General features: G+C 42.7%; 1 protein-coding gene across 14 annotated transcripts in view; it reads right to left on the bottom strand.

Moving 5' to 3' along the window:
- The window catches only part of GIT2 (GIT ArfGAP 2), a 51,277-nt gene that overhangs the window by 5,488 nt on the left and 33,750 nt on the right, over window positions 1-12,039 (bottom strand). For 7 of the 14 annotated variants that reach the window (XR_006605753.1, XM_013049249.2, XM_004779132.3 and 4 more), the window contains 4 exons: window positions 9,956-10,204; window positions 7,986-8,075; window positions 3,524-3,606; window positions 2,736-2,924 (listed from right to left, as the gene is read on the bottom strand). Coding sequence is in view for 13 of the 14 variants with exons in the window: in XM_013049249.2 (XP_012904703.1) it covers window positions 2,736-2,924; window positions 3,524-3,606; window positions 7,986-8,075; window positions 9,956-10,204 (611 nt within the window). In the remaining variant the exon portion in view is untranslated. The other 7 variants (XM_004779136.3, XM_004779142.3, XM_013049250.2 and 4 more) reach the window with 4 other exon arrangements.

Raw genomic sequence — 12,039 nt, 5'->3', positions numbered from 1 at the left:
GTCTAATAAGCAACCTCTGTATTTCATCTTTGTGAGAAATCTAGTCTCAAAACTAAGACTGGCTACATTTTACATTTCAAGAGAGTGGTTTATATTATCTTGAAATTCTTCAAATGAGCGATCCTGACTTTTACCTTTGTGAGCAGTTAGAACCATACTCCATAGAGTAACAAAAAAGCCAAGGCAGAGGGAGTCATTTCCCTTATAAATGAAAGGGTGACAACCCATCTGGACATACAAACACTCAGGGAAAAAGGCTGTGTCTATGGCAACCACTGTTTCAGCCATAAATCTTACTTGAACTAGTATGTCCATTAATAACACGTTAACAGAGACTCATACCTGAAAGATTTTTGCTTAGAGTTTTCCTTTTGACCCAGAGATATAATTCAGTCTTCCCTCTGCTACACAGAAGACAATTTTCTTATGGAAACCTCCCCAAAACTCTCTCAGTACGAAATATTTTAGGAAGTCCTCAATGGGCCACAAAAGAAAGCACATGCAGATAAATGAGAAAGTCGTCCTCCTCCTCCTCACTCAGGGGAGTTCATGTTCACAACTTCAAGGTGTTATCCTTCCTCAAAAAAAGGGTTTTGTGTGCAATATGTAGTACTCCTGAGTTGTGTCTTTGTGCACGCATGTGTGCATGCATGAGAGACAGACAGACAGGCAGGCAGGGAGTGGGGGTGGAGGCCCAGGGGAGGATCAGGTTGAGGCCAGGTCAGGAGCTGTGGGCAGCTTGCCGGGCTCAAGCGACCAGGGCGAAGCCTGAAGGTGTCTTTGTAGGCTGCTGGTCTACTTGGGATGAGCATAAGCAACAGATGAACAAGAGGAGAAGGCATGGGTTTAATCAGTACAAGGCAAAATTAGAAAGTAGATGTCTTGTATATGTCAGTAACCAGAGATCTTAGAACATTGAATAAATCATAAAATACTAAATCTCTAGATCAATTATGATTTAAACTAGAAGAGTGAACTAATGACTAAACTCTGCATCATTCTCTCATGCTCTTAAAAAAATCAGATCCTGAGGTTTTTGAATGGGTTTGTACATCTTAAAAACAAACAAACAAACAAAAAGTACCTTACTGTGGTCTCTGAGGCCAAAAATGGCTTCTGGGCAGATATTTCTGACAACTACTGAAGAGAACAATGCAATGTAAATATATTTTTTGGTTTGAAATACAGTGTGGCACTTCTGAACTGGAGTAAAATGAAAAGCGAAGCCTGTTGTCGACTGGTGGGAATGTCTTGAGTGGGGAGGCCATCTCGGTATTGGGAGTCAGTTAAAGACTGCCCTTCGGTGCGCTGTGACATATGTTTACGCAGGGAGCTCCTGAGGCATGGGGGTGTGTGAGAGGGAGGCTTGCCTGGGAAGAGGGGGATGAAAAGCCATGTAATTCTCATGGAAGGAGGCTGAGCAACAGCCTTCCGTTTTTTCTCCGAGGAACCTCCAGCAGTCCACCCAGAAGACGAACTCTCATCCTTCACTAAACACTGTCCACTCCTCTCCTGTTGAGTGGAAGAAGTGACCCTGGGGGAAGTCAGAGGTGTAGAAAAAGGGAAAGGGGAGAGAAGGGGAGTCTAGTCTGGCGGTGCTGGGATCACAGAGAAGACAAAAGATGCTGGTGCATCTTTATGTGGAGTGAGAGAACAAGGAGGTGGAGCACAGTGTTCCTTGAACAACTTACACTCTGCCGACTACAGAAGACAGTGAGATTGGTGAGGGCTTGTGCCTGACCTCTGCTGCTTTCATAAACTCAATGGGAGGATGTTACATGGGTTTCACGAATGTCTCTCGACACGGCTGCCCATGTGAAACTAGGACGTCACCCCGAACAGTGAACAACTCATCACAAGTTCTCAGAATTCGTGCTCAGTGAACAAAAGGTTGAGCTCCAACAAGAACCAGTCCCTTCTTCACCATAAGAAATAACTCTGCAGGGGCCACCCAGGGGGCTCAGTCGGTTAAGCGCCTGCCTTTGGCTCAGGTCATGATCCCCCGGTGCTCGGATCGAGCCCCTTATCCGATCCTTGCTCAGCGGGGAGCCTGCTTCTCCCTCTACCTGCCTCTCCCCCCACCCCACTCCTGCTCTCTCGCTCTGACAAATATAAACAAATAAATTCTTAAAAAACAAAACAAAACAAAGCAAAACTGCAGGATGTGGTTCTGCTCAGAGTAAGATGCCTCTTACTTCAGGAGCATCGTATTATTTGGGTGTCAGTTAGATTCACTTTTATCTGTAAACCACTTTGTTTCCTAGATGTTCACACATGCTTGCACACATGCACACACATACATGCACAAAAAGGAGACCTAAGAAATCAAATTCGTGTCAGGATACCTTTTAAATCAGACAACTCTGCTCTAGCTAGAGAGACCACAGGGAGCACAGGGGTTGGAAGAATCAACCGCAAGCTCTAAGGAAGCTTCTTTCTTTCCTCTTGATATCCAGCACCAGGAATAGGACTAACCCTAACTAGGCTGCAATTCTATTTCTAGAGGCATCTGTTTCCAAAGCACTTTTCATAAGAACATGGAAAATGGAAAATACCAAGTAAAAACAAAAAAAACCCCACTGAAATTTACAAATTGTTCTTAAGCCTGTTACACAAACTGAACTTTAAAAATAACAGCATGCTGAAATAAACCCAACCCATCCTTGTTGGTAATGGAGCAGCATCTCTTTCAGAGCATGTGTACTTTTCCAGGTGGGATTTCCAAGCCCTCTTACCTGTCATGTTTATTTTCTTGAGCTGCTCTCAAGAGCTCCTGTATGTTTTTGGTGATCTGTTCAGTTTTCCGGATGACGTCTTCCGTGCTGGGGAGGATGGGGCTTGGGGCTGTGTGGGGTTCCGCTGTATCTGGTACTGAGCCGTCGCCTTGCCACACCATACTCCTCTGCCTTCCCTTTCTGCCTGACCTGTGACCATCAGAAAGTGCCTACATGTGACAGGTGCTTCTCAGCTGCCTCTCTGCTTCTAGGAGCCAGTGCATGTGCACCTGCTGAATGCATGAGCTGGCTGCTTATGTGGTTTCCTATATCCTGTCGGGCTGGAGACTCACGGTGAGGCTGCTTCCTCAACAGGCAGCCACAGCTCACATGGCGGCTGCTTCATGCTACCACAGGGCTGGAAATTATGAGTCTCAGAGAAAGGGTCAAGATGGGGAAAGGGAGGAAACAAGTGGAACAGCAAGGATGTGCTGTTACAGAGCTATCCTTAAGCCAGCTCATCCCTTGGGCTACAACATAGAATGTGACCTCATGTTGACTTAAGAATACTGATTTTAAGCACATTACAGCCTCAGAGACGTGTATAATATGCTGGTAAAAGAAAACCAGGCCCCTGGGGTAATAATAGGATAAGAGGTTGAACTATGAACTTATGCTTCCATGTTTTATGACCTCTTGGGTCTGAAAATACAGAGCAGGCACGTGGGGGATAAAGTGCGTCTCCTGAGCACGGCTGCTAGGTCTCAGGTTCAAGGGCCCACCCCAGGGCAGTTCTCCTGCAGCTGTACCCTGTGTCGTCTGGGTCCGTGTCATTCGGGGTGTTGTCATAGTCACTTTCAGGCGTGCTGTTCTGCTTCTCCAGCCTGGATGCCTGCAAGAGAGAAAGGCAACACCCATTATGTTTCAAGCATGAGACATTTGGGAGCCTTGCCTAGGAATCAATACCTATTAGGCTATGTGGCCTTCAGGCCCCAGATCTCACTTGGGACAGGAATGAACCCTTTATTGAAAATTTAGTAGAAGCTGAATAGTAGATCCAGAAATGATTTCTCTCCTTCTTGGCACCATTTTCTTCTTAGCTCAGTGGCAACTCCATAAACAGATCCCTGGTATAAACTAACACAGACATGTGAGGCAACAAACTATATTTAGTTCTCTAAGGAGTATGGAGTTTAACTAAAATACAATGCAACACAGGGTAGCACTTACATACTCAAGACCTTTGGTGCTAGAAGCTGGCTGCAGATTATCTAGTCTAATACCAGATGAGAAAACAAAGGGCCAAAAGAGCTAAGGGACAACACCAAGGCCACAGAATCAGCAAAAAATCAGCACCAAGAACCTAGATCCCGTCTCCTACTAACTCCAGTATTCCATGCCTGGGGCCCTGAGGATTGTCACTGCTCAGAGCCCTTAGGGCTCTCCAAGAACTGCCCTTAGAGACAGTTGGTATGAGCCACACAAGAAAACTGGTATTACTGTTGCATGTTTTTTGTGAACCAAAATGGATTAATCCAGCATGACACTTGGTTTCCAACCACTTTTATGTTTCCCAAAACATCTATCCCTTAGGGTACAAATAATTGATGCAATTGTGGAGTTTTAAAAATGAGACACAGATTCAGTAGAGGAATCCTAAAAATGTTTTGGGCAAACGCCAGCACAGTGAAGCATAGGTCTTCCAGGGTGACCAAATTTGGAGGGGACCACATTACATTCCCTTGAAGGGGGCTATTAGTTAGTTCTGGAGTGTTATAAAAATGATTTCCCAGGGCGCACGGGTGGCTCAGTGGGTTAGAGCCTCTGCTTTTGGCTCAGGTCATGATCCCAGGGTCCTAGGACTGAGCCCCACATTGGGCTCTCTGCTCAGCAGGGAGTCTGCTTTCCTTCCTCTCTCTCTGCCTGTCTCTCTGCCTACTTGTGATCTCTGTCAAATAAATTAAAAATAAATAAATAAAAATGATTTCCCCTCAGTATTTATTTTATCCACAATGTTTGAGAATTTCATCCTCTAGAACAGAAGTCAGTGGAATCTGATTCAAAACCTAACAACTACTTTGCAAAATACAAATACGAGCTATTTCCACCTTTACACCTTGAATTTAATCCAAGTTAATTGAAACATGTGACTAAGGAATTTTATTGATGCTGCAATGAATGTGGCTAAAGATATGGCTGTAAATTAAGACCCTTGTTCAAACCTATGGAGACTTTGTATCTTCATCCAAAAGAATGGCTAGCATAGAGTAAGCCAGTCTAAGAGTCAATATGAAATCTAATTATCTGCTCCTTGCTGGTAATGCTGCTTGACCCTCTGAAGGCCCGATGCAGACTGGAAAGGCTGCCAGCCCCAGGGTGAGGAAAGACTTATTCATGCCCCATTTCGCTTTACTCTCCCCATGGCCTCCTTTTCCCCTCCCAGGGCAAAGGCGCCCTTCCACTGTATGCTGAGGTTTTCCCATATTTGAGTGTTCCTATTTGGTTCTCTAATATAAGATGCTTGCCAGGTTCCTAAAATTCAATGTGAGTTCATGCTCTATCTAATCAAATTCATCTGGCAAATGATTTAAAGTGTTGGCTTGGACCCATGTGGAGAGTCTGTAAAGCTACTCTATAAAATCTACGACAACCTTCCAGATCCCTGAGTTTTCCTCTCCTATCAGTAAGCAGTTCTGTTTTACCGGGTGCCTTATTCTGACCTGGCTTTATGAATCTATCAGTCAGTTACTGGATCCTAGAAGTGTAGCTGGAAGACCAAAGCTAGGCATGTACCCTGTGCAGGAATAGGGAAAGCAGGCTCTTCTAGAGGTGATCCAAAATAAACAAAAATACCCATCTTACCTTTCACAGGGAATGCTTATTTCCTTTAGTTTTAATATACACATACACATGTGTATATGTGGATGTGTGTCTGTGTGTGTACACACACACATGCACATACAAAAATGAAACATAAAAAACTTGCATTTAAATAATTATTCTAGAAAATTCATCCAGAGCTGCTCCAGTGGAAAAATCTAGAAAACAGAATTAAACCCAGAAAATCTCACATTTTTATAATCAATCTTTCTGTTTTCCTTGGTGTAAATGTGATAATTACAAAACAAATGCATTACCCCGCAATGATTAAAGTACCAGGTTTCATTCAAACATTTTAGAAGAGTTAACAACTCATATATCCAACAAGTACTCAGGAAATGCTCCTCAAGCACAGAAAACAACATATAGCAATAACCATCTGGGAAATCAGCTACTCACAGTCTTTCATCGTTGTCAACAAAAGCAAGGTACAGGATTTCAAATTAGTCAGCATTTAATTATATAAAAACGATTGTAAACATGCAGAGCTAAGATTAAGACCTATTAGTTAAAGTGCTGCTCTCTCAAAGCTGTTAATAGAAAAGTTACCTTGTAGCTGGTGCTGGTTTACTTTACTGAATAGATGTGCAGTTTTCTCTGAATACCATAATAGCTTAAACTCATGATGAAGCTGTCAGGAACAATCAAGATTATCAGTATAGGGGCGCCTGGGTGGATCAGTGGGTTAAGCCTCTGCCTTCAGGTCAGGTCATGATCTTGGGGTCCTGGGATCCAGCCCTGCATTGGGCTCTCTGCTCTGCAGGGAGCCTGCTTCCTAACCCACTCTCTGCCTGCCTCTCTGCCTGCTTGTGATCTCTCTCTCTCTCTCTGTCAAATAAATAAATAAATAAATAAATCTTAAAAAAAAATTATCAGTAATTGTATGTAATGATGTAACTGTTAATCTTGTATAAAACTGTCTCAGCAAGCAGCTGTGTACGGATTTTCAAAACTACCAAAGATAAATTTTTTTAAAACAAATTTCACAGTGGGCAAGAGATTTACTTGACCCTTATTAATAAAATTTCAAATAAGTTGTTTCATTTCTATTTAACTGTCCCTCAGTTAACTGAAAAATTACAATAAAAACATTGCAATTTAATTTCTGAACTCTTCAGAAGACCAATACAATAAGAATTCCTTTTAATAGATTACCTCCAAGTGTTGAAAGGGCCTGAATGAGCCATATGGCACTGGTAGTGGGGAAGACAGACTCTCTGTCATTCCTACTGATGTGGAAGGAATGGAAAAAAGCCTAGTGCAAACCCCACCCTGTCTGGGAGAGTACTGCCTCACCCACAGCCACCTTCCTTCCTCTCCAGTTAACCCTTCTGTTAAAGAAAGTGTGCCATGACCTGAATGCACATCTTCAAAACCTGTACACTCTCCCACTGTTTTTCAGCTTGACATCATGAACTCTTTGTGTAGGAAAGGATTTTTTTTTTTTTTTTATTAATTAGCTCCCCATTCAGCTTGGAGCCCAGTGCAGGGCTTGAACTCATGACCCTGAGATCAAGACCTGAGATTGAGAGTTGGATGTTTAACCGACTGAGCCAGCCAGGTGCCACAGGAAAGGATTCTTTAAACTGACCATGCCTTTGGGAGCAGGAATGTCATTCAAGTCCCTAGGATACTTCGACTTACCAAAAGGTTGGGTATAGAGGAGGTGCTTAATAAATGTGATTGTCTGGCTACTCTTAAAGGGGCTTATTACCTGGATCACATACTGTTATAGGGAATGTAAATCATACATCATACATACACAAATGATGTATGATTTACAAGCTGGACTTGACCAACTCAGTAAGTGATGATCACCATACTAACAGCTGTCTACACCTCCAAAGCTGCCCCATGTTGCAATTCTGATGCAGGACACAGGGACTGCAAAATCTGGGTATGTCAGGTATGGCATGGACATAAAAAATGTCAACAGGCAAAGAAATAAAAAAATAATAAAGCATGATGTCTTAGTGTTTCAGTTAGCCCAAGTATACTAATGTTGATCTGATAACTGTTACTCTCGACAAATTTGACACAATTACCCTATTACAATATTTAACCAGCAGCCAGCTAATTTTCTGATTGTTTAAAGAGACAGTATGTTCTGAATAAATGTTATAGGGCGAATTACAAACTTTGTTAATATTAAGTGAAATTGAGCAACACGGGGTTAGAGAAAAGGGAGACCGCCTCCTACAGACATGCATGTGCGTGTGTGTCTGCGCGCGTGTGCATGTGTGTGCCCTTGAGCCGCTGTGGTGAGACACCTGGGGGAAGTACTGCCTCATGCAGGACAGAAGGGCAGTTAGTGGAGGGCCAGGAGAAGCACAAAGCACGGAGGGGCACTGCCCCTCCTCCAGAGAGGAGACCGGTCAGAGTGTACTTAACCCTTCGGGTGCTTTCGTCCCTCGACCAGGAAAGTGTGGAGGGGAAGGAAGGCAGAGACGAAGAGGAGGTCACAAGCGCACTCCTCCCGATCTGGAAGGGGAAAAAAAAACACACTCGGGAAAATACAAAACAAACAAAAAACCCTACCACCTACCCTGGCTTTAGTCCAGGGCTTCCCAGTAAAAGAATCCTAAAAAGTAACTCACTGTGTGAGATCAATGCTGAAATTTCTGTGACAAGCAGGCTTACTGCCATGCTAACTGATGACAGGTCCCCAGAAATGTTTACTCCTTTAGTGAGATGCCTCCCAGAAATTACTTGGAATTTACAAAGCTACTTTTCCATAAAAGAAAAGATAACATCTAGCCTAATTTGTTCATTTTGTCAGTTTTTTTTTTAATGGATGGCCTTAAATGAATATTTGTTTTTTAATCAGGATATACTTGAAATAAGAAACTATATGAATGGTTCAGTTGATATAGGTTATTAATCTATTCTTCAGTGCAGATACAGAACTTTAGCAATAAAATAACATTGCATTCTAGGGACGCCTGGGTGGCTCAGTTGGTTAAGCAGCTGCCTTCGGCTCAGGTCATGATTCCAGCGTCCTGGGATCGAGTCCCACATCGGGCTCCTTGCTCGTCAGGGAGCCTGCTTCTCCCTCTGCCTCTGCCTGCCTCTCTGTCTGCCTGTGCTCTCTCTCTCTCTCTCTGATAAACAAATAAAATAAAAAAAAAATCAAAAAAAAAATAACATTGCATTCTAAATGTTTCTAAAATAAAAAAGGATACTGTGAAAACTGACAAAGTTGCTTTTCCTAATTTTTGTTTTCAGTTATACAAAAATAAGATTAAGTTAGTTTGATGGCATTTCCATTACACCAAACATATCAAATCAATTGCCTTAGGATGCTTTAGCCGAAACAACTTAAAAAGCTGAAGAGACCCACCCCTCGCCGCCCAACTACAATACAACACTGAAATTTTATTGCACTTAAGCCTGACAAAATTAAACTAGGGCTTAATTTACTAGACCATATCCTTTACTCTGCATTTACTCAAAACTTCTTGGAGACTCCTATAAAATTTGACTAAAGAAATAACTTTCACATTCATGAAAGATAAATACTACTCTCTGAAAAAAACAAGTTCTAAAGGGCTGTAACATTTTGTCAAAACATGGGTTTTTAAAACAAATTAATCCAAAAGAAAAGTAACATTTGAAAACCTCAAAACACAATACTTATTCCACTGTAGAACAAGGTGGTTAGCAGCCTGTTACAGAATGCAATCTTTGGCATACAATACTTGTAAAATTGGTATAGAGGTTTTACATTTTCCTTTTATGAAATGACACAGCAACATTTTCTCCATGAAGGGGAGGAAGGGGATGCAGAAGCTAAGCAGGCAGGCTGACCACATGCTGAGAGGCTGAGGAGGCGCAGAGGCTTCCAGACCTACCCTGAACGTCCAGGCCACACACACCACCTGCCCCGCCGGGAGGGAGCAGAAAAGGCACACTGAGTTCTAAGGGCTCCATTTCACAGAGGGGCACCTATCTGTCTACATCATAGAAGATGGCACTTCCTTCTGCTGGTGACCTTTACCATTTGTTTTAGGTTTCAGAATTGGGGAAGAAAGTTTGTTACAAAAGAAGTTCCAGTACTGGCTGGCTAGGAAAGATATGGATATGAAGGAGAAAAGTGGCGGGGGCGGGGGGGGGGGAGGTGTTGTAGTGCTCAACAGGAACCAGAACCTGAATCTTGCTATAAAACTTTCAGCCAATGGCCCTGTCTGCTTGCAGGAGTATAATGAGCATCTGTTGACATGTTAATACAGCAAACACAAGGATAACTCTCCTAGCCCAATTTGGCAAAGCAGAGACACAGGGATCTGCAGGTTCAGAAGAGGGAATGCAGGAGTCAGGCTGGACAGAGAGTGAAGAGCGTAAGCGCCGGTGGTGTTACTTACGTGCGCAGGGAAAGGCTGGAGTCTCGTCCTGCTCTCTTCGGGGTGGTTCACTTCTCCCATTGGGAGATATGGTTTCTGACCTGATCCCGTCTCGTACATGGACATGGGCCTACTGCCCCGGGCAGACGGACGTCGCTTTAAGGAAGAGTGGTTCGAAGTGTCTGTGTACTCAGAACCAGTTTGCACCTGATAAATATTGGTTGTGGCCTGTTTCCTGAGGTTCAAATTTTCACTCTGGAGTGTTTGAAGCTGAAAGAAATGTTTGGCAGTGGGACGGTGTTTTTCTATAGCAAGCAGAAAAAGCAAACACCAAGTAAACGCATACAACTACCAGCTTTAAACAGTAAGAACAGTAACAGCTAGCTGGGTTGAAAGTTACAGGCAACTACAAACAAGAGCTCGCTCTCCTAGAATGAGTGACACAAATCAACTCACTTTATCACTCAAGCAAATTAAACAGGCTTGATTTCTCATTGCAGAAAAGTTATAGTTTGGACTTTTTAAAAACAAAATGTCTAACCACTTAAAAACTGGTCATGGTGGGCCTAGGAAATGTTTGCAGGCAAGCCAGACTCTGGATTCTTCTAAGGCTGTTTCAAGCAAGAGCTTGAGATCATGATGATTTAGGTAAGCTGCTTTTCAAATGAGCCCTGAGCAATTTGCAAATGCCAAAAATGCCAGCAGACACCATGGAAGCAGCACAAAGATAACCGGAGTTGCTTTGCAAAGCAAGAAAGACAGTGAAGTTCAGCTTACAAAAAATCAGATGGGCTACTGCTTCCCAAAAAGCCAACAAGAAAAATTATAATCAACAAATTTTTATTACAGAATACTCTTGATATTCCAAACAATTTAGAACTTCTTTAAAAAGAGAGGGAACCGAATCATGGTACGTTTGCTATATTAACATATCACGAAGAAAAATGGAGGCCTATCAAACTACGTTAACATCTTCATCTGAATGCTCCACGTAGCACGCTTGCTTCCCTCTGGTGATTGATCAGCTTTCAGCCAGGGCCGGAATATTTGGCCTCTCTCCTTTGGCTTTGTCACCCAAAAACGCGACCTTGGCGGTGTCAGCTTTAATTACTCTAATCTGCCTGGCACCACCCTTAGAGGCTGTCACTTGGAGACTCTGACTGCTCCTTCCATTCCTCACATGCAGGCTGCTTCATGATGTTTGATGAGTTAGAGATAAGGGATCAGCAAGGAATCGTGTTACTCCTTAGCGTCTGGTATTTGAAACACAATTAACTGAGTCCTGTCTGCACAGTGTCCTTCCCCTCTGGTGCTCCTTCATCTTCTAAGACATTTTATAAGCTGGGTGTGGTGTAAGTTCAGCTGTCTACTCTTTGACAGAGACTGTAAACTCTGACCAAATTCCCCACCGGGGCCAAGGCTTAAGTCTGCAAGCAAATGTATTTGCACCAGAAGATCATTACTTTTTCGATAGTAAACCCATTCAGTGTTAGGAGTTACTTTCAATTTTTATTTAGAAAGCACCGATCTGTGAATTATACACCAATAGTGGCTGCTCCTCTTCATTAATTAGCATCTTTTCCAAGCAACTGTTAAATATGAAAGATCAGATACAAATCATGCTACTTTGTCAGCTATATAGATAAAAAACTTTTACCTAACTTTGAAATAAAACCAACACATCTTTGCAAAATAAGCAAATTCTACATACTTTACAGTAATAGCGCCAAATTTTGGGGACAGTCTGATTTATACTGCCTCTGCCACAGAAATACCCTAACTTCTGTTTTTTTCCAAGGATCATCCACTAAGGAATGATAGAGTGCTTCTATACCACAAAGGCTTACACAGTATAACTTCTATGTGCGACTCATTTCCTAATGAAAGAACAGCTACAAAGTGACAAGCAGCCACTGAAAATTCCTACATTCCAGGATAGAGACAAGCACAAGGTGCCTGTAAAACTATTTATTAGTGAGCCCATGTCACTAAATGGACACAGTCCAGAAAGTGAGGAGCAGAACCGCACACGCCCCTCCATGAATGACCAGTGTGTCTGGTCATGTGCCTGTCTATGTAAAAACCTTCTCTTAAGAGTTTTTTAG

This window comes from Mustela putorius, unplaced genomic scaffold (genome assembly GCF_011764305.1).
Source record: "Mustela putorius furo isolate JIRA1106 unplaced genomic scaffold, ASM1176430v1.1 tig00000193_pilon_pilon_pilon, whole genome shotgun sequence".
Taxonomy (NCBI): domain Eukaryota; kingdom Metazoa; phylum Chordata; class Mammalia; order Carnivora; family Mustelidae; genus Mustela; species Mustela putorius.
The sequence above is the reverse complement of the archived record's forward strand: the minus strand, read 5'-3'. Positions and strand labels throughout refer to the sequence as shown.